This window comes from Dipodomys merriami, unplaced genomic scaffold, assembly GCF_024711535.1.
Source record: "Dipodomys merriami isolate MVZ:Mamm:240054 unplaced genomic scaffold, mDipMer1.0.p SCAF_1, whole genome shotgun sequence".
Classification (NCBI taxonomy): Eukaryota; Metazoa; Chordata; class Mammalia; order Rodentia; family Heteromyidae; genus Dipodomys; species Dipodomys merriami.
The window spans coordinates 135,928,099-135,950,594 of NW_027202270.1; the positions used below are offsets into that span (position 1 = coordinate 135,928,099).

Consider the following 22,496-nt stretch of genomic DNA (forward strand, 5'->3'; position numbering starts at 1 on the left):
GTATATGTATGAGTCAAGCGGAAAAGGTCAGATAATGTGATGTCAGGAAAATGAACCCTTAGATGTGTATTTTAATGTTTTTTTCTTTCATGCATGTGTTTCTAACGCATTTATAAGATTATCTCTTTGTTGCTTTGTATGTCCCTCCCCCACAGTATAACCCCTGCTTTCACTATATTTGATGTCAGTATAACTTGTGGAGGAGATGGGGAAAAACCAGTTGTTTAAGGATACAGGTGGACCTGTTGCAACAATGAGAAGTACAAGTTGTCATGTCCAAAAGGAGCTTTACAACGTCGGTGCGGGGGTGGGGGGGTGGGGGAAGGGGGGGGAAGGAGAAGGATTGGGATTGGGGGGGAGGGGGGAGGCTGGGAAGGGATGTGAAGGGTAAACAAAGGAGGAGGCTGCAATGCTTGGTAAGAAATGTACGCATTATCCTGCCCATGTAATTGTAACTCCTCTGTACAGTATGTTCACAAATAAAATAAAATTAAATTAAAAAAAAAAAAAAGAGGAAGAGCACTAGCCTTGAGCAAAATCACTCAGGAACAGCGCCCAGGTCCCAAGTTTAAGCCCTATGATCCACAAAAGAAAAAAAAAAAAAACACCAAAAAACAACAACAAAAAGACAGGGTCTTGTTATCTAGTCCAAGCTAGGCTTGAACTCACAATCCTCCTGCCTCAGCATCCCAGGTGCTGGGGTTAGAGGCATGCAGGATTCTCTAACCATGATTCTCTATACAGACACGGAATGAAATGCTTCAATAAACCACTTTCAAGGAAGCCCTCATGTGGATGAGAGAGGCTTTTTGCCCTCAGGATGGGGGATTTGAGTTACTCTGAGATTAAGGTATGAGATTAAGGTAATGGCTCTAGTTGAAAGTTCCCATTTGTCACTGGTCCAGTTGGAAGATGCTGTCAGAACTGCCTCCCATGGTTGACAGCAGAAAGAGAAATTGGGGAGCCGACTCTAACATGCAGGAAACACACTGTTATCCACACCACCACTGCCCTTTTCCATGAAACCATTTCCTACCTTTGCCCGCCTATCTTGGGTTGCCCAGCTGAAGTGTACAGTGAGGAAGGAAATCATTCAACCCTCACCACCCAGTTCAACCCCTCCTGTGATCTTTTCAACACCTCAAGTGTTCAATGGCCTCATCGCCTCTAATTCTTCACTCTGCAAAGCCACTCCTTGTTCCTTCTGGAACCTCTGGCACCAGTCCCGCCCTCCATGCTCCCTTTCCATCCAGTCCTCACTGTGAGACAGTCTCCACCTTTCCGGAAAGAAATAGGCCAGGTGGGGGTAGCATCTCCCATAGCACCTGGAGGGAAGGAGGTGCAAACATCTGCTGAAGGAGTGAATGAGTAAAAGTAGGTAAGCACTTCCCTTCCAAGGCAGAGTTTAAGACCACACAGGGGTACCTCGTTCAGTCTTTCCATTCCAGTTCTATTATGAGTTCCTTCTATGATTTAGGGAAATCCTTTCACCTCGGCTCCCTTATCTCCAGTAGCCCTAGAATTCTCAAGCTTTAGCCAGGCAGTAGCTCTGATGCTTGACCAGGCCCAAGTCCTATTCGACTGTCTAGGAGTGTTCCTGCAAGGTACCTAGTCCTATGACCCCGTTTTCTCATATTATAGTTTGGATCTCTTTTGGGAATGGACAGTACTAGGGTTCCGAATTCATGGCCTAGGGGCGCTCTGCCATTTGAGACATAACCTCAAGTCCTTATTTTTTCAGGTAGTCTTGAATCTTCCCCACCTATTGCCTCTGGACACTCATGTGAACACTTCTACTCCCAGCTTATCTTGCTTACTTTGTGGCTTCAAACCACACCCTCCCGATCTATGAATTCTAGTAGTACTCAAGCTGAGTACACCAATGGACTGATGTTTTAGATCTGAAATATCCTTCCAAAGCTCATGAGTCCAAGGACTGGTCTCCAATGGAGCATGGTCACAGGTGGGGCCTTTAGAAGGTGATTGGATTATGGGGGCTCTGATCTCGTGAGTGGATTAGTCCAGAGAGGCTGTTGTAGGGTGTGTGTATGTGTATAAACTTGAGGAAATGGGGCCTAGGGGGAGGAAGTTGGTCATGGAAGGTGATCCATGGAAGGGAGTATTTAGTCTCTTCTGCTTCCCCAGCTTAAGGTGAGAAGCTTTCCACCACTGCATGATTCTCATAGTATGCACATGTGGCCAAGTAACCACAGGTTGAAACCACTGAAACATGGGCCAAAATAAAGCCCCTCCTTGGGAGGTTGATTTTGCTCAGGTGATGTGTCATAGGGACAAATAGCTAACATCCCTTGAAAAATTTAACACCTTGCCAATATATTGAAATCAGAATACAAAAATACATGAAGAGGAAATTAGCACCTATTACTTCAATAATACTCTTCTTATGCCAACTAGGATGCCCCCTCCATGTGGCAACTGGGCCTCACAAAATTCTTTAACAAGTGTTTTAGATTTTTGTGAAAGGGAAGTACGTGGGTTTGATTTCAGGGCCCCTGTGCTTGCTAGGATAGTACTCATCACTTGAGCTATGTCTCCTGCCCTGCTTTTGGCTGGTTATTTTGGAGATACATTTCCTCAGACTTTTCTACTAATGCTGGCATCAAACTGATATCCCTTGGATTTCAGCCTTCTGAGTACCTAGGATGGACAGGCAGGTGTGAGCCACCAGCGCCGGGCAAGTGTTTTATTCTCAAAAGCACCATAAGGTGGGTGGGCTCAGAGGTAGGCATGCTATTTGGTATTGAGGCCCTGGCTTGTTTGATCTTACTAGCAAAGTGGTGTTAACACATCCCCTTCCTTGGCTGGGTACCTGGGGAACTGCAGGGGAGGGGGAGGGGATGTAATGCGTGAAGGATATGTGGGAAAATATCTTCCTGACACAGATAATGGCCAGAGGCTGTGGGCACGATCACTGGAAGGACATACGTTCTCCAAATTGCATTCTTGTTGCAAACAAGATGTCCTCAAAGCGACAACATGATTTATTGAAAAGGGAGTAAGAGAATTCCAGGCTAGGCCTGGAAACAGTTATAACCTAGATCCCTACTTGGTTCCCATGGCTCTGGCCCAACATTTTGCCACTGTGATTACCCAGAGACCAGAAAGTTTCCACACAGGCAGGGAGGGCTTGCCTCCTGCAGAGCTCTGGCTGGAGAAGAGGTTGGGTCATGAGGACCTCCCAGGGGTGGGGCCCAGTATGGAGGCTCTGTGACCTCCCCAAAGATCTCCCACCCTCTTTTACCCACCTTCCAGAATGGTAGCCCTCCTGGCCTTTATCCACACCTGGCCCTAAGAATCCCAGCCTCTTTTTATTTCAACAGAAGGGGGCGGGGGGGGGGGGGGCATACATGTTCATCAGGAAGCCAACAAGTAACAAAATAATCTGAGTATAAAGAGATCTTAACCCCAGGGGTTAGAACTGTAATCACTCCTTGAGAAGGAGGAAACCTATTTTTCTGGGCTTCTCTAGAACTGTGGCATCTAAAATGGAGTGCCACAGACAAACCAATGGGGTAGGGAAGCGAGATGCAGGCCGAGCATCCCTAATCTGAGAATCTCAAAGGCTGTGAGGATGTCACAAGGGAGGAGATTCCACATTGGACCTCCTGTGACTGCTAACATCAAAACAAAAAGCACATTGCAGGGCACTGGTGGCTCACGCCTGTATTCCTGGCTACTCGGGAGGCTAAGATCTGAGGATTACAGTTCAAAGCCAGCCCGGGTAGGAAAGTCTATGAGACTCTATCTTCAGATAACTACCAAAAAGCCAGCAAGGGAGCTATGACTCACACAGTAGAGCACTAGCCTGAAGCAAAAAAAAAAAAAAACAACACAAACCCTCAGAGACAGTGCCCATGCCCCAAGTTCAAGCCTCAGGACCAGCATGAAACAAACAACCCCCCCCCCCAAGCATACTAAAATTATATATAAAGTTACCTTCAGACTCTGTGTATAAGAAACCCAAATGCATTTTGTGTTTAGACTTGATCCCAGCCCCAAGATAACTCACCATCTGTATATGCAAATATTCCAAAACCTGAAATTCAAAATGCCTCTGTTCTCAAGCATGTTGGATAAAGGATAGTCAATCTGTATTACACTTTCTATTATTAGCCACATTCTTTTAAAATTTCTGCATTGGCTATGCTATGTAATTCATAACTCATTGCTAAAACAGTCAATGTAACATGTGAACATCGACTTGCTGTCATGTGCCAGGCCTGCTGTTTCCCATGCTACCAGCTCACTTGATCCTACCCACAGTGCTAACTGATGGGTGCTACTGAAGCAGAGATTAACACACTTGTTCAAGTCACATGGCCTTGCAGCAGGGATAGAATCCCACCCTGTGCAGTCTGGCCTGGAGCTGCTATCTGGTAGCCTCTTCCCATACCATCCTCCATATGCTACTATGCATCTATTGGAGGTAGGATGGGTTTTGTTGCTCAGGGAACATGCTGAGGAGGCTGGACTCATGACTCCATGGCACACTGGGAGTAAAAGCCAGTTCACTGCATGCTGCATTTTGTAGCTCTAGGCAAGTGTGTGAGGAGAAGGTCAGAAAGCTAAAGTATGCTGCCCACATGTTCTCTTCCACAAATTTCTTTCAATATACATTTAACTGTTTTCTCTATTTTGTGTCCTATGCATAGCCTGAAAATTCATAAGAAACTAGAAGACAGGTTGTACTCACACAGAGATAGACTCTTGAAATGTAGACATTAGAATACAACATAGGAGCTACTCAGTAAGTACCTACTGGATAAGTAGGTGATGGCCACTCAAGCTTTCTAGTTTGTCCAGAAAACAGGTGATCATGTTATACTTGGAAGGTAAGACATGAGGACCAGAGCACATAGGAGCTCTTAACCCTACTCCTAACCCCAGTCTCTGCATAAAGAAATGAAGATCACAAGTGTACTTAGGACATTCAAGAAGAAGCAAAGGCAGAGGGAAAGAAAAAAGGTCACCAGGAGGCTCCAAAGCTTTATCCAGTCAGGACTTAACCTGTGTTATGTCCCACTCCCTGTCTGGAGGCTGATGCATATGAACCAAAACGTAGCTCTTAGTTACAGCTTCCCCCAGGCACTCGCATATATATGTCAATCCTATCTTTCTGTACTCTGCAGACACTTTATCCCAATTGCCACCTTTCCCCAGGTCAGAAAGTATGTGCCCTTTTGCCCAGGTGACCAACCTCTATGTTAGTTAGGCCTTGTTAGCATTACTCTTAGAAAACATCTTAAGCTATCAGAAAGAAATAAGAAAACCTGTTCAGAAACTGGCCTGATGGCACAACACTGCATTACATCAACCAACCTCCTGAGCAGTTTGTTTCTGTGGCTTCCTTCTCTGCCCTTACCCATGGTTTCTCCCAGGTGTTCTGAGCTAACATTTCTCACATGTATATTTCCACAAATAACAGTGACCCAGAAAAAAAAAAAGCAGCAAGGTTTTCTGAGGCAGAACAATAAAAAATTTTAGGTATAAACATGTAGAGACACTTTTCTACGAAACCAAACAAAGTAGAATCATACTCCTTAGTCATAAAAGAGAGCTTTTTTTTTTAAACAGGGATTATGCATAGAGATGCAGAATAGAATGAAGGTGAATGAAGTTTCCTTTTGTCTTAGCGTGGGATGGATCAGAACACGAAGTGAGGAACCCCTCTCTCCTTCCAGAACTGACTACCAAGCTCAAACGTATGGTGGAGGCTTTAAATACCCAATGCATAATTCATTTAGAGGAATTCACATTCAAGCATATGGAATTAATTTACCTTTTAGCTCTGTTCTCCTTATGTGGAGTCTGCCATTCAATCAAAGAAACCCTAGCCAGTACACTTGAAAAAAAAAAAAATCCTATTCCAGTGTGGGCAGCATTAATAAAAAATTGCTAAGGAAAACCGGAGATGATTAAAAGTACCTGAATCAGTACTGGAACAAACCAACAGTCAAACCTGTGGGTAGCTATCACCCAACCCTATACCACTGTATCTTTTTAAAGAGCTAAACATCTCCATAGTAAAATCATCGATGATTCCAAGATCTCCACGCTTTGACTAGAGGACATGAAGGTGAACAGCGCGTTTGGAGCCGACTGCCTCTCGGAAGCATTTTTGTCACCATTTTCTACCCAGCGTAATCAGGTCTCTGCCTTGCTTGTCAGAGGCAGGCTGCAGACCCCACATGCACGCTGACGCCGCGGGCCCATCGCCCATCCCCCGACGGCTGAGCACACACTCCATAGCCTCCATCTCATCCATGATTTCTATTGTAACCAAAGGGGGGAAAAAAAAACCAACCTGAGAGCAAGACACACACAAACCACAGCGGCTGCCTCGGCCACAGACAGCGCCGAGGACCAAAATGGCACTTACTGTTTATGAGAAAAAATCATTCCTTAGGTTTAAGCGATAGCTCCAAGTTCCCGGCTGCACCAACACCTCCCTCCTGGCCCAGGCGGCCCCGCCCCCTGCCCAGCGTGCCCTCTCCATTCACTGGTTCAGCATCTTGCACAGCAGCTGACGCAGCCCTCCCCAAGGCTCCCAGGCAGAGGGCAATGTCAGGAGGAAAGGAAGACACCTTCTCTGCTCTCTGCAATTTTTAATCTCTAGTTTTCTTCCTTCTAAGACACAAACATTTCCAGCTCCTTACACACACACACACACACACACACACTCTTTGTTCTGGCACAGCAGAATTGCAACACTGAGGGAAGAGTCACACAGTGTTATCTTGGCTCTGAGTTATTTATGAAGTGTTCTAAACCCAGGCAAGAAACATTTAGATTGGGAACATGGGGGGAAAAAAAAGGATTTCTGTTTCCAGTTGGAAAGATATGGTGAAATTGGAAGTCTGAGTCTAGCATGGGGTACCCTCCTCCCAAAGATGACATGTCCCTTTGGGGGCTTTTCTGCATTGGCTTCTGAGATCCCCTCTGTCCTGATTAGGAGACCAGAGAATTCTTTTATTCTATTCTATTGCTTGTGGCAGAAAATTCCCATCTTGCAGGACTAATAATGTCCAAGAGTTTGTGAAGGAGGAGAATTGACAATTTCCTTTACTCTTCCTCCTTTCCATTACCATAAGGTGGGAAATTCCTCTTATCCCTAGCCTCAGTTTCCCTAGGTGATCCCAAATGTCTGGTTATCAGACTACTGTTTGCTTTGTGTTAGGCTCACTTCTGGCTTCATGATACCAACCTTCCCTTAAAGTCTGATTATTGTTAACATCTCTTTACCTTGAGGAACATTCTAGATCACTGGGATTAAAGTCCAGATCTGGCAACTGTTTTCAAAAATGTCACATCTGAGTCAGTTATGCTGACATGCTTGGTTACTCCTGGCAGCTATTAAGTATGAAGCATGAACCCGAGCTCAGTCCTCCTCACTGCCTGATCCTGTATCCTATCCTACCAATGATTGCTCTCTTCTTGGGGGAAGCTTCTCTGCAGATGTGTTCTAGAAAAGGAATAACTGAATTGATGGGAAGCAACATGAAATTAAGGGAGGCCTACCTCCTACTGGCCCTTGATACACTAAAATAATCACTAATAAAAAAATTCCCCAGTTCCAATAGATAGGGCAACCTGCTAGGACCAGAGCAAGGCAACTTTGTGACTAGCAATATTGTTTGGTTTTCCAACATAACCTTGAGAAAATACAGATAAAAGGAGAGTCAAGGAAAGTGTTATCAGTTTAAAAGACAACCAACTAACTCCCTGTCCACTCTTGCAAGGGATGGAAAACAGTCTCAACCCAGGGTGCCCTGGTAACATGGGCTAAGTTTAAATAACATTTTAGCTGGGTGCCAGTGCTCACGCCTGTAATCCTAGCTACTCAGGAGGCTGAGATCTGAGGATGGAGGTTCAAAGCCAGCCTGGGCAGCAAAGTCTGTGAGACTCTTATTTCCAATAAACCACCAGAAAACCGGAAGTGGTGCTGTGGCTCAAGTGGTAGAGTGCTCGCCTTGAGCTGAAGAGCTGAGGGACAGCACCCAGACTCAGAGTTCAAACCCCACGACCGACAAAAAAAAAAAAAAACAAAAAAAAACCAACCAAAAACCATTTTAATTGCTCTTAATTATAAATTGGGTGGGCTTTTTCACAATGGTGGGAGAAATATCAAAATGATGCTTAGTTTCTTTCCCCTCTCTTTCTATGGACTTGATATTTCTGAGAACCATCCAGTGTTACCAGGAAGAGACCATGTTTGATGATAGGCTGTCAACTGAGTCTCTTTCTTGGCTTAAGGAAACCAAACAGGTTAAGATGTTACTATTAAAGAGAAATGAAGAGGAAATAAGGATCTTCCTTAGAAAGTACAAATGAGCAAAATTTAAAAAGCAAGAAAATTAACATGACTTATGATGCCCACAGAGAGATTACTCATGTCGACATTCTGAGGGTGACCCTTTTGGGCATTGAAAGCATTGATCAGATCACTCACCCACACTGCTAGAAAATCTAATACCTCCCCCACACACCTCCACACTGTCTCTTGACATGGCCAAGGTTTGCATTAATAAATTGAGAAGGGCTCTGTGAAACAAAATTAAATGGACACTTTTTTTTCTCTTTGGTTGTGGGGCTTGAACTCTGGGCCTGGGCAGTGTACCTAAGCTCTTCAGCTCAAAGCTAGCGTTCTACCACTTAAGCCACAGTGCCACTTTTGGTTTTCTGGTGGTTTATTGGAGATTAGAGTCTCATGGACTTTCCTGTCTGGGCTGGTTTTGAACTGTGATCCTCAGATCTCAGCCTCCTGAGTAGCTAGGATTACAGGTGTGAGCCAACAGCGCTCGGCTTTAGATGGACTTTTGAGGTATTCAACGTGTACTTTCGTGTGTGTGTGTGTGTGTGTGTGTGTGTGTGTGTGTGCGCACGCACATGCGCTAGCACTGCAGCCTGAACTCAAGGCTTAGGATCTGTCCCTTAGCCTTTCCTGCTCAAGGCAGGCACCTTACTATATGAGCCACAAGCACTACTTCCAGCGTTTTGGTGGTTAATTAGAGGTAAGACTTTCACAGACTTTCCTGCTTCTGCTGGCTTCAAACTGTGATCCTCAGAACTTAGCCTCCTGAGTGGTTAAGATTGCAGGCATGAGCCGGGCGCTGGTGGCTCACGCCTGTAATCCTAGCTACTCAGGAGGCTGAGATCTGAGGATGGCGGTTCAAAGCCAGCCCGGGCAGGAGAGACCGTGAGACTCCTATCTCCAATAAACCACCAGAAAAACCGGAAGTGGCGCTGTAGCTCAAGTGGTAGAGCGCTCGCCTTGAGCTGAAGAGCTGAGGGACAGCGCTCAGGCCCAGAGTTCAAGCCCCACGACCGACAAAAAAAAAAAAAAAAAAGATTGCAGGCATGAACCACCAGTGGCTGGTAAGTACTGTTCTTTGTGTTATTTGTTTTGCTTGTTATATCTTTTATAAAACAGATACAGTTGAAATTACACGGCAGGCCGAATCCTTCTCTGGCTTTGGTCCAACTGGGAAGATGAAATCCAAGCACAGTCTTTCCAGAATTTTCATCTCTCCTGGCAGAAGCACTTTTACCCCACATCTTCTGTCCATCACCCCATATTTTGTAGCTAATCTGTTCTGAGGTAACTTGGCTCCCTCTAAGAAAAGACTGCACAACTTAGTAGTTCTGAAAAAATACCTCCAGTCTTTCCTGAATTCAGGTTTTTTTTTTTTTGGGGGGGGGGGAATATCACTTTTCTAAGATTTTATCAAAGAAAATATGAGGAAGAAGAGAAGTAATAATTAATGTTAAGAAAAACAAGTTTACTCTTCATTTAATCTGCCAAATGTGCATAGTAGTGTATAATCAATTTCTTGATATATATGGGATTGGATTCTAGATAATTCCATCATAGCCCAGGGCCTGGCAATCTGTGTGAAGGTGGCTGGTATTACCAGCCTCATTAAGGTCAGTTCAGGAGCTGTGTATTTCAGGTTCTTTGATTTAAGGGTTCCTTAATACCTTAGCACTTTGGGGCTACACCTCTGTCTCCCATTGAAGTTGATGGTAACTGAGGATGGGCAGACTCTGGACTGGCAGCTGGCCTGGGGTTTTATCATCTGGGATCTCAGTCCTCTCTGCCATCCTGGGGGAGGGAAGGGAGGAGGCAGGGCTGGGCCTTGTAAAGGCCTCACTGTTGGACCGGATTACCTCCCCCTGCAGCTCTTGCTACCTCAGTGGTTCTTAGCCTTCAGAGGACTGGCACCCAGGATGACATCTGTGGGTGCTTGCTAGAAATGTATCTTCTTCAGTCTTTAACTCCCATTTCTTGTGTGGGGAATTAGAAAATGATCCCCCTGCCCTCACTAAAACTTAAAAAAAATAAAATAAAAAGATGGGCTGGGAAGGTGGCTCAGTGGTAGAGCGCTTGCCTTGCATGAATGAGGTCCTGGGTTCGATTCCTCAGCACCACATAAGCAAAAAGAAAAAAGCCGGAAGTGGCGCTGTGGCTCAAGTGGTAGAGTGCCAGCCTTGAACTGAAGAGCTGAGAGATAGCACCCAGGCCCAGAGTTCAAGCCCCATGACCGGACCCCAAAAAAATAAATAAATAAAAAGAGAAAGAAGGAAAGCAAGACAGAAATAAGGATAGAAAGAAAAGAAAAGCTGGGTGTTGGTGGCTCATGCTTGTAATCCTAGCTACTCAGAGCCAGCCTAGGCAGGAAAGTCTGTGAGCCTCTTACTTCCAACTGACAGAAGTGGAGTAGTGGTTCAAATGGTAGAGTGCTAAGCCCTGAGCAAAAAAATCCCCCCCAAAACCCCAAACAAACAAACAAACCTTAGGGACAGCATCCAGGCTCTGAGTTCAAGCCCTAGGAGGAAACAGGGGTAGGGGGAAGAAGGATAGAGAGAGGGGAAGGAAGGAAAGAGGGAGAGGGGAAAAGAGGGAGAGGGGGAAAGAGGGAGAGGGAGGAAAGAAAGGGAGAAAGGAAGAGAGGGGGAGAGAGATATGCATGTTCCTGGCTCTACTTAGACCAGGAGGAACCGAAAACCTGGGAGTGGACCCTGCAGGGGTTTTGATTCATGTTTAAATTCGAGAACCATAATACTATATTCCACACTGAGTTCTAGATTTCAAAGAAAATTGCATATACTACTATGTGCGTGTGCGTGTGTGTGTACGCCAGCAGTAGGGCTTGAATTCAGGGCTTCATGATCTCATCTGGCTTTTTTTGCTTGTGGCTGGTACTCTACCACTTCATCTAACCCTCCAGCCTGACATTTTGCTGGTTAATTTAAGATGGAGTTGCCCAGACTTTTCTCTCTGGACTGGCCTTAAAGAGTGATCCTCCAAGTCAGTCTCTTGAGCAGTTGGCTCAGATTATAGATGTGCACCACAAGCAGAGCTGCAAAAACTACTTTTCAAAGTGAAGGTTTTCTAGGAGGCCAGAGGCCCTCTGGAGACTTGGTTGCTTAGCAGTGCAGCAGGAGACCTTGAGCACCAGCCCAGCCTACAGCAGTTTCCACTGCTAAGCCATCTACTTTTTCCAAGCTGCACCTCCCCTGTCTGTGAAAACAAGGTTCTGGAGATAAAGTTCAAATCAATAGCCATGCTTCTACCCCAACCCCTTGGGGAGCCTCTAGCCTGGCCTAGCCAGAAACGCTGTGCATCCTCACTGTTCCATCAATTAGGCGAAACGCTGAAAATAACCCGCAAGAATAGACTTTGTTTTTCTTTTTCTTTTTTTTCCTCAGTGAAGGAAATCGAGTTTATAATGTGATAGGTTTCTGAACCTTGAAGTTAAAGGGCCTGTGGTACAAATCTTTGATGTCATGAGGCCAAGGTACCTTTGTGGGATCTCCCGAAAAATTGAACGTTTTTCTCTCCTCTCTCTCTATGTCTGTCTGTCTCTTGATAAGATCTTACTATGTAGCTCAGACTGGCCTCAACTTCATGATCTTCCAGCCTCAGCTTCCTCATTCCCAAGTGCTAGGGTTATTTATAGGTGTGTACTATCTATCACCAAGCAACAGATGGTTTTCCCCTCCTCTAAGATGAAGCAGAACAGTATAAAGGTCAGAAAAGGCCAAATGGTGTCGAGAGTCAAACAAAGTGGTCAAACAAAGTCCTCAGGACACCATACAGAGAGAGGCTCTTCCACAGCAGTGAGGCTCCTGACCCCGGATCCTCTGGAGGGCAATGCTTTTGTGCAAGGTGCGATGCTAGGGCAGTCAGTGCCAGACATCAGATGAGGAGCCGATTTTACATGAGGATGCCTTACAGCAGGGCCAAGTTCACTGCTCAAACCACCCCCACACACACCAAGAGCCCTTTAGCATCCTAGCCCTCTGCCCTGCCGCTGGCTTTTATAGTACGGTAATAGAAGTTATTCCCTCCCCAACCCCTCAGTGTTGAAGGGATTGAGTTGTCACTATATTCTAAGCATCTCAGTGTTTTACATGTCAATCTAGAAAGGTCTGTGGTGGCAGGATGACACATCACAACTGTCTGAGTTGAAAGGCTAAATGGACAAGTTACTTAAATTCACGCCTCAGGTTTCTGAGCTGCAAAATGGGAGTGCGACTGAATGTGATGGTGTATGCCCGGAGTCCTAGATGTTTGGAAGACAGAGATGGGAGAATCCCAGGCCTCACAGCCAGACCAAATATGTGAAAAAGCAAATGGACTGAAAGTGTGGCTCAAGTGGTAGAGTTTGCCTGGCAAGTGTGAGGCCCTAAATTCAATCCCACAAACAACTAAAACTAAAAAAACAAAACAAAATCCCAAAAACATGAAGGATAATACCTGTTTTTCAGAATTACAATGGAGTTTAAGTAAGGTCATGCATTAAAAAAAGCAAACTGTTCAAAATACATTTGGCAGCCAATGTATTTGCTGTCATTTCAACTCCCTGGTTTTGCCAATGGCTGTTTCCAAGAAGCTGATGAAATTTCACCTGCTGTTTTATCTCTTTTCCCACCAAGGAACTTGCTTGGAGGCAGGCAGGCAGCCAACGAGACAAGGGAGAAAGCAATAAGCCTGCAAACTCCAAAGTGAGACACCCTGATTAAGAAGGGACTACCACTCCAATCCCCAGGAGGCATCTGAGTTTAGTCTTGCTTCCAAATGAGGCATTCACCGGTGTGACATCATCATACCCTAGACTACAGCCAAGGTGACTCAGGACAAAGAGATGATGGTGATGACAAAGACACCCTTTGCCCAACACAAATGATCGTATTCTTTTGTACTGATCCATTCTTATGCACTAATTCATTTCCACAAGACCAGGAACCCGTTCCCAGCCCTGGGAGCGGGGTAGGGATGGAGGAGGCAGAGACTCTCTTCCATGACCAAATGTGCTCGATTAACACTGGCTTCTTAGCATCCATGTGTCATTAATGCCTACAGAGGACAGAAGCCTCTCATGACCACAGGCCTGGTAGGCAAATTGGGTAGATTTGGAAACTGATGCTTAGAAAGGTTAGATCAACATGCTCAAGTTTCCATGACAAGTAAGAGGGTCAGGAGTGGTTCAAAACTTCTACCTCACTTAGGTTGTAATGGTGGGCTTCTATAGGCTTTGTTGACATTTTTGGGACTTGAACTCTGGGCCTGAGCACTGTCCCCGAGCTTTTGTGTTCAAGGCTAGCACTCCTACCACTTGAGCACCAATGTCAATTCCAGTTTTCTAGTGGCTAACTGGAGATAAGAGTCTCATGGACTTTCCTGGCCAGGCTGGCTTTGAACTGTGATCCTCAGATCTCAGCTGCTTGAATAGCCAGGATTATAGGTGTGAGCCACCAGTGCCCAGCTCCCAATGTATCTTTCTAGCTCCACTTTCTAGACTTCTTTCTGCTCCTTTACTCAGTGGCTTGTATGTAGCTCCACCTCATTAATACCTGCTTGTTCACAACAGTGTCTCCTGCTTTTTCCAGTAACCACCAAGACTCTCGGCCCACAGAGTGTGACAGTTCACACTGTAATTCCAGCACTGAAGAGGTGGGGGCAGGTGGTAATCACTAGTTTGAGGCCAGCTTGGCTTATGTAGTGAAACTCTGTCTCAAATCCTTACTTTTCCCACCCGCCTTCAACCAAAGCCCAACCCTGGATTACTCAGGACATTTATTTCACGTATCTGAGATCACAGGCCTCAGCCAGTCTCTTCCTATTCCCGGTTCTCTACCCCCATCCCCAGGAAGATGTGATAGGAGCTCTCAACCACTAGGCTCTCCAGCAGCTCAGATATCCACTCCCATTAATGTAATTGAGTCCTCCTCCCCTATCTCGAATTCTCATTATAGTTAGCGTGGTGTCTTTGCTGAGTGGGTCACTTACGGTTCCCAGCACACAGTGAGGTACAGAACAAGCATTCTGTTCCCCATCACTCCCCAATTCTTCATGCACCTTCCTGTCTACTTAAAGCACAAGGTTGGGAGAGGGGCCCAAGGATGCTGCTTTCTCTGTCTGCCAAGTTGCAATGGGGAACAGTCAGTTAAGGCCTGTCAGACAGAAGCTATTTGATAACATTGGGCCTCATTATTCTGTGAGAGGAGATAAAATTATTTTTGACTTGTGATCATAGCTGTGCATAGGTGCATACCTAACGATACGATACTCAAAAGCTCTTCTCCCTTACAGACGCCCACCAAGGACCTGGCTCTTCCAGTACATGTACACGCTCACAGAGGATCCCTGCCTTGAGTGTACAGCAGGCCCCTGGCTGCTCCCCTGCCATGGAAGCAGCCAGGGACCAGCTTTTAGAAACCTGTGCCCTGACCTCTGACACTTGCCACACAGAGACAGGAATAGTGAGGCATCATTAGGGATGGCAGAATTACTGCGCTGATAATAGGTTTCAACAGAGTTAAAATTCCTAATGAATAGCTCCTGAGGAAGCTCTTTTCCATGTAAGTTCACAACTCTCATTTAAGCCTAATCTAACTGGACACAGTTGTATGCTTATAGTTCTAGTTATTTTGAAGGCTGAGAAGGGAGGATCCTGAGCTCAGGAGTTGGGAGGCCACCTGGGTGACATAATAAGACCGGGTCTCAAAGAAACATAGAGATAGAGCACCTGCCTACCAGAGGCTCTGGGTTTGATCCTAATCTAATCCATAAGAATGCTTTACTAAGAACCCATTTCCTTTCATGTTGGAAGCAGAATTTCCATGTTTGTTTTTTTCATCACCAAACTTGAATCTGTATGTTTATAAAACTGCTAGATTACTATTAGAGGAAGAACACGCTCCGTCTGCTCACTCTGTGAAGTAACCTTGGAAAGTAGGAAGCAGTTTTAGGCCATTTCTTACCTCGATCCAATGACATCAAAAAGATGCTGCCAGCGATCGTTGATTTTGCTGAGCTTGTCTTTGATCTCAGAGGCTCGCGTCTTGCTGCTGGCCTGTATCAACTGCTCACCCATTTGCTTCAACTGGGACTTGTTTTCACTGAACAAGTTTATCTCCTCCATGCAGTCCTGGGAGAGGCAACAAAACAAGAAGCTCAATCATTACCCCCAATTTCATTTCATTTCTTTTCTTTTTTTTTGGTGCCAGTATGAGAGCTTGGGCTTTGTCCCTTAGCTTCTTCTGTTACTGCTGGCGATCTACCACTTGAGCCATAGTTCCACGTCTATCTCTTTTGCTGGTTAATTGGAGATAAGAGTCTTATGGTCTTTTCTATCTGGACTGGCTTCAACCTGCAATTCTCAGATCTCAGTCTACTAAGTAGCTAGGATTACGGATGTGAGTCATTAGTGCCTAACTCCCAAGTTCATTGCTTCTTCAGACACAAACATGTAGGTGCCCCTTAGTTTTTTTTTTTAACGGAAACATTTCTCATACTTGTGAGTTAACACAACTCCACAGAAGAGGCTAAAAACTCAAGAAAGGCGTACTAAGCAAATTCAAAATGTGTGACAGTCCTGATTTTCTTAATATGACAGCCCCTCTGATTTCTCTCATGGACCTACTTTGGGAGCCCACAAATGGACAGAATTCAGTCCCAGAGTGACTGTGTGGCATTTTGGTTTAAAAGACCACTCTGGTTACCTGTATTACTGAGCTACATCACACCTGGGGCCTAGTGAGCACCTAAAAATCACGAACCGCATTGTGGTTGACCTCTCTCTCCACTTTGGCAATAACTAGAGATGCCATCATAGGTCCAGGACACCAAGATGCTTGCTTGCTTCAGGAGACAAAGACCCTCCTCCTGCCAGACTTCCCAACCCAGAGAAAGCAGTTCTCCTCACTGAATGCCCACCTACAAAGGGCTCCCATCTCTCTGGAACCGTCTCTTTTCCCTCAGAAAGATGAAAAGTAGTTCCCAGGTCTCTTCAGCTCTGTTCCAGGAAAAGCCCCTGTAACATTAGATTCTCAGAAAAGAGGAGGGGGTCTTCACTGCACCCACCAGAGCACCCCTGCTGGCTTACCTTCTGTAACTTCTCAATCATTTCTTCAATGCTGATGTCTGCTGTCTGCAGGACCTTGTTTTCCATTTGCACCAGCCATGCACACAGCTCCTTATTTTTTTCATTGAACAGGAGCCATGAATTGAGTCTGTCCTCAATCTCCTGTTTGCGGATAGCCACCTGTGTATGAAGATGCATTTGGCAGCTGAGGCTAGCCAACAAGGAAGGTGCCCTTCCCTCTGGTGAAAGGACTGTGAATTTCATTCATTTTAGTCAGCATTTATAAGGACTTAAATCTGTTTTCTTCCTCTGAGAAACCTAGGGTTTAGCATCATCAGACATACCTTTGCCAAAGTAACAACTAGCTGACTGAAGGGACTGACTTCCACCCGTTGCACATCTATCACTCCCAGGTTATAATAAACATTAGAAACAAGAAAAGTTGAAGATATTCAGTACCACACTGATTTCTTCTGTTTTGGGTCCTTTCAATATTCATTTACAATGGCCGACTACCTGCTAATTGAAATCTGACGCAAATCTTTTCCCTTTTGAAAATCTGTCAAATTCTCAAACATCTTGTTTAATTTAAAAAATATAATCCAGATTACAATATAAACCAGACATTTATAATATAATGTACCAGGCAAATTAAAGCCACATACATGTTGAAGTATTTAAACATAGCAAAAATAAAACAAAACTCAAACCAATGCATATCACTCATCAGATCCATGGTAGCTTTTGCATGGAAATCACAGAAATGTCTGTAGCATTAGACTGACCCCCAAATATCCAATACTTTGGTGTATATAAACAATTCCAGCAAGCAAGCAGACTTCAGCAAAAGATCCTCCAAGTCATAGGGTTCAAATGGATTACTTAAATGAATTTGAATGTAAATAATGCAAAGCATCCTTGATAAAGGTACAAAAGGATTCTTAGGTCCTAAAAAATCTTTAAATACTTTGAGTTAAAAGTGGGTCATAGAGGATCCTTTTGGTAAAGTTTTAACACTCACTCCATAGATAGGGAAACAAAACACAGTGTCATGTTATGTACAAAACCTCCCCATGTCTTTCAGCATGAGACAAAAGTACCACCCACCCAGCCAAATGTGTTTGAAAGGCTTTAAAATGTATCCTTAGAAAAACAAGCTTTTTGTTTCCATCGCTTTTGTTTCCATCCCTCCGCCATCTATTTATCTTAGCTTTAAAAACTCTGGCTTTGCAGGGCCAGACCTTCAGCTTAATCTCACAATGGCAACAATTAGAAACATCTGGGCTCCAGTCTGCTTCTGCCTTAACTCAGAACTTCCCAAGTATTCCAAACACTTTTTGTTTTGTATCCACCTTGAATAAAGCGCTTAGAACACATTTAGACATGAGATGAAGGAATTCATTTTCCTTTGAGTTATGCGTTCTTAAAGATCATTAAGATTACTTGAAGCCTTTAATTCCTCTTGATCTCTTCACAGACATAAACTGTCTAATACTCACCATGCCTCCATCCTGGGGAACAGTGCGCTGCTGAGACACCCCCCCTCCCCCGCCAAGTTTGGCAGCTGATCTGATCACTTCTTAAGACTTTAAAAACCCCAACTCTTCTACATAAAAATCTGATTGCATGTGCACGCAGAGTACCCCCCATCTTACAGGCACCCAGTACAACTCCTGCAGTCAGGCCCAGAAGGAGCAAGGCTAGAGGCTTCTCCTAACGGGCAGATACCACTTGTCACCATTCACTCAAGCGAGAGCTGAGCTGCATGCACCTCCCCTCAGCCCCGGGGTTCTTCTCCCCGCTTAAGGTTATTTTCAGAAAGTCCCTTAACAATGTGCAAACTTGCAGCAAGACAGTGCCATGGAAACAAAGGAGCTGTTTCTGTTGTGCATGTTGCTGACTTCTAAACTTCAGAATCTATAGGAACAGTGGTGGCCAAGGACCCCACAGAAAAGGGCCTCAGGTTTAACAAAATTAAACTCCTTTCTGCTTTGGCCTTCGGGGCCACTGCGGCCCTGTGTGCGGGCAGCTGACGGACTTACGCGCAGGCAGAGGTCCTCCCATTGTCTGTGCAAATGCTCTATCTGCTCCTTCAGCACCATCACGTCCTCCTCCAGAATGTGCTGGCTCAGGTCAGCCTTCATAGTTTGAAGTTCTTTCAAGTTCAGAGTCCAGTTAGCCAACGACTTCTCTAGTTCCTGCATTTAAACACAAGAAGGAAGGAACAGGGGAAAAAGCCTTTAACTGAAGCTGCTGTTGTTTCCAAACCTGTAGGCTAATCCTTTGATTAGACTCTGGGGGAGGGGATCAGGCTAGGGGAGGGACCTTGGGAATGAGAAACAGCCCTGTCTGGGCCCGAAGTCCTGGTTGGCCAGCTCCACACTACCTTGCGTTCAAAGGAACGTTTTTTTCTACCCCCTTCTCATTTCCTCAGGTAGCTCAAATTTTTATGTAACTTGCTCTAATTTAAAAATCATGTAGCCAGCACCCTAATTTAGAGGACTGTGAAATCTAATAATTAGTTGAAGTTTAATAATCGTACACATATTTTTAATATGGAAGAAAACGCAACTTCTCATTAAAAAAAATAGAAACAAAAAACTCCCTGTTGAGCGCTGGTGGCTCCTGTTTATAATCCTAGCTGCTCAGGAGGCTGAGATCCGAGGATCGCTGTTCAAAGACAGCCCAGGCAGGAAAGTCCATGAGATCTTATGCCAATTAACCACCAGAAAACCAGAAGTGGTGCTGTGCCTCAAAGTGGTAGAGTACTAGCTTTGAACAAAATAGCTCAGGGATAAGGCCCAGGTCCTAGGGTGCACAAAATAAAACACCCTAAGATATGCATTGTTTCTACAGTGGTCATCATGTAACATTTTCTCTTCTAATGGAGTTATTTTTTAGCTAGCTTTCTAAATGAAAGAGTATAATGGAAAAAACACAATTTTTCTGATAATTAGTAGAGATTAATCAGCAAAAGATTTCCATGGGCTACAAAATTTTTTTTTTTTTTTATCATGGTGCTGTGTATCAAACTAAGAGTCTCAAGAAAGCTAGACAAACGACCATAAGCCATTCCCTGGGGTTCATTTGTCTTCTAAAAATCTATTTATTTTGTGCTGACCCTGGGTCTTGAACTCAGGGCCTGGGTGCCATCCCAGAGCTTTTTCGTTCAAGGCTAGTGCTCTACCACTTGAGCCACAGCTCTACTCCTGACTTTTTAGTTGTTAAGTGGAGATAAGAGTCACACAGACTTTTCTTTCCTGGGCTGGCTTTGAACTTCAATCTCAGATCTCAGCTTCCTAAGTAGCTAGAATTACAGGTATGAGCCACCAATGCCTGGCTCATTTGTCATTTTTTAAAAAAAAATAGCTGTCTATTATTTTTATTACTAATTATTATTAATAATATTATTACTACAAGCTTATGTCTGTAATCCTAGCTACTCAAAGGGGCTAAAATCTGTGAATTGTGGTTTGAAGCCAGCCTGGGCAGACAAATGAGAGATTTTTATCTTCAATTAACAAGCAAAAAAAAACTAAATATGTGGCTCAAGGCTGCACTTGGGTGGAAAAAGCTAAGGGAGTGTGAGACCCTAAGTTCAAGCCCCATACTGGCATGAGTAGACATGTGCACACGCTTGCGCATGTACACACACACACACACACACACACACACACACACACACGAGACCCTAAGTTCAAGCCCCATACTGGCATGAGTAGACATGTGCACACGCTTGCGCATGTACACACACACACACACACACACACACACACACACACACACACACACACACACACACACACACACACACACACACACACACACACACACACACACACACACACACACACACACACACACACACACACACACACACACACCTTACCCCTTAGGCTCAATCTCCGAGCACACACAAAAAAGATAAAATAAGTATTTTAAAATAGTTTCAAAAGTAATGACCAGTATTGTGGCTTAAGCAGTAGGTTGTTTTCTTCTCACACACCAGGCTCTGAGTTCAATAACCAAAAAAACAACAAAAGCATATCAAGAACTATCTCTAACCGAAGATACATCATACTATGTAAAGAAAATGAAACATTACTGACAATACTTAAAAATAGCTAAACAGAGAACTATGCCACATTTGTGAACTGGCACTCGATTTCAATAAGATACTAATTTGCATCAAGTTACTCTATAAAGTGCATGCAATACTAGCAAGTCTTATCAGGACTTTTTGTAGTTTGGAAGGTTGCTTCTCAAAGTGAAGAGCTGGGTGAAGGTGCAGCTCAGTGGTAGAGCACTTGCCTAGCATGCAGCAGACCCGGGGTTTGATCTTTAGCAACGCGGCAAAGGGGAGCGATTATGAAGAACAAAGACCAAGGAATGTGGAAGAGCAAGTGCTACACATCACCACTGAAATGAAGACCTGTTATAATAAAGCCTGGTAATCAAGACAGATTGACAGTAAAGCTGAAGAAATGGAATAAGAAAATAGGGTACAGAGCTGAGAAACAAGCCTATATGAGAACTTGAGATCAGACTCTGGACTATTCAATAAACAGCTACCAGGATAACTAGTTATCTATCTGAATAATATTCAAAATAGGCATTCAATTAAAGCATTTGTAAACAATTCCTAAAACCAAATAAAGAGGCAAAGGCAGAAAGCAACAAAAGTTTTCAGAGGGAAATACGAGGTTTTTGTTTTTGTTTTCCTGATCCTGGGCTTGAACTCAGGGCCTGGCTGCTGTCCCTGAGCTTTTTGAGCTCAAGACTAGTGCTCTTCCACTTGAGCCATGGCTCCACTTCTGGCATTTTTTGCTTTTTTTTTTTTTTTTTGGTGATTAACTGGAGTTGAGTCTCACGGACTTTTCTGGCTGGCTTTGCACTGTGATTCTCAGATCTCAGCCTCCTGAGTAGCTAGAATTACAGGCATGAGCCACCAGTGCCCAGCTGCCTAAAAGAGTGTATTCTAAGCATGGATATTTATTTCCCAAAGGAAAAGAGAACACAAATCATATAGGAAAATACCAATACATTCATCTATATTACAACAACATAGTCTTTTGTTCAGACAGTGACACACACACAAAAGTAGAAAAACAAGCTTTCCTATGGCTGAAGACATTTACAAAGAATGTATTCTAGAGCAGTATTTCAATCAAGAAGATGACAAATAAGGTCAACACAAAATTGAATAAAAAGTATGAACAGGCAATTCACAAAAGGGTAGATATGACAGGGCGATATGAAAAATACTCAATCAGAAACTGTAAAGAGATGCCACACCTGTCAGACTAGCAAAAGTTAAAAAAATACCCCACAATACCAAGTGACTGAAGAAGGGACAAACTGCATTCATATGCTTGCTGTAAGCAGTGGGAAGGAAGGAGCGAGCTGGCTTTGAACCGCGATCCTCAGATCTCAGCCTCCTGAGCAGCTAGGATTACAGGTATGAGCCACCAGTGCTTCACTTTTTTAGTTAGCACATTAGAAAATTTTGCAAGAAAGAAAAAAAGATGTAGGAAGCCTTAACCACCCTCATTTGTGAAATGGCTTCAAGAACACTACTACTTAGTCCTTCCTAATGGTTTTCCTTTTTTTCCTTTTTTTTGGCTGCCTTTGAACTCACCATCTCTCTGCCTCAGCCGGCTGACTGTTGGGTTTATCGGCATTAAATACCACTTACTTTTTTCATTTGATCTTTAAAATCACTTAAGAGAGAAAAACAAAACAACCCCAAAACACAAACAAAAAACCACAACTTAACAGGTCCTCAGTGTCTTATGGTGATAGGATGGAACCTGGGCCCTGCACAGACTAGTTAAGCACTCTACCACTTGAACCATGGTGTTGTGTTTTTTTTGTTTTTGGTGACCGTCCTTAGGCTTGAATTCAGGGCCTGGACACTGTCCCTGAGCTTTTGAGCTCAAGGATAGAGCTCTACCACTTGAGCCACAGATCTACTTTTGGCTTCTTTGGTGCTTAATTGGAGATGAGTCTCAAGGACTTTCCTGTCCAGTCTGGCTTTGAACAATGACCCTCAGATCTTAGCCTCCAGAGTAACTAGGATTGCAGCCATGAGCTACTAGCAAAGGG

At 44.2% G+C, this 22,496-nt stretch overlaps 1 protein-coding gene across 6 annotated transcripts in view; it reads right to left on the reverse strand.

The window, feature by feature from the left end:
- The window catches only part of Syne2 (spectrin repeat containing nuclear envelope protein 2), a 310,222-nt gene that overhangs the window by 21,831 nt on the left and 265,895 nt on the right, over positions 1–22,496 (reverse strand). For all 6 annotated transcript variants that reach the window (XM_070032030.1, XM_070032022.1, XM_070032015.1 and 3 more), the window contains 3 exons: positions 18,434–18,589; positions 16,413–16,571; positions 15,289–15,455 (listed from right to left, as the gene is read on the reverse strand). In XM_070032030.1, the coding sequence (XP_069888131.1) occupies positions 15,289–15,455; positions 16,413–16,571; positions 18,434–18,589 (482 nt within the window). The remainder of the gene's footprint in view (positions 1–15,288; positions 15,456–16,412; positions 16,572–18,433; positions 18,590–22,496) is intronic.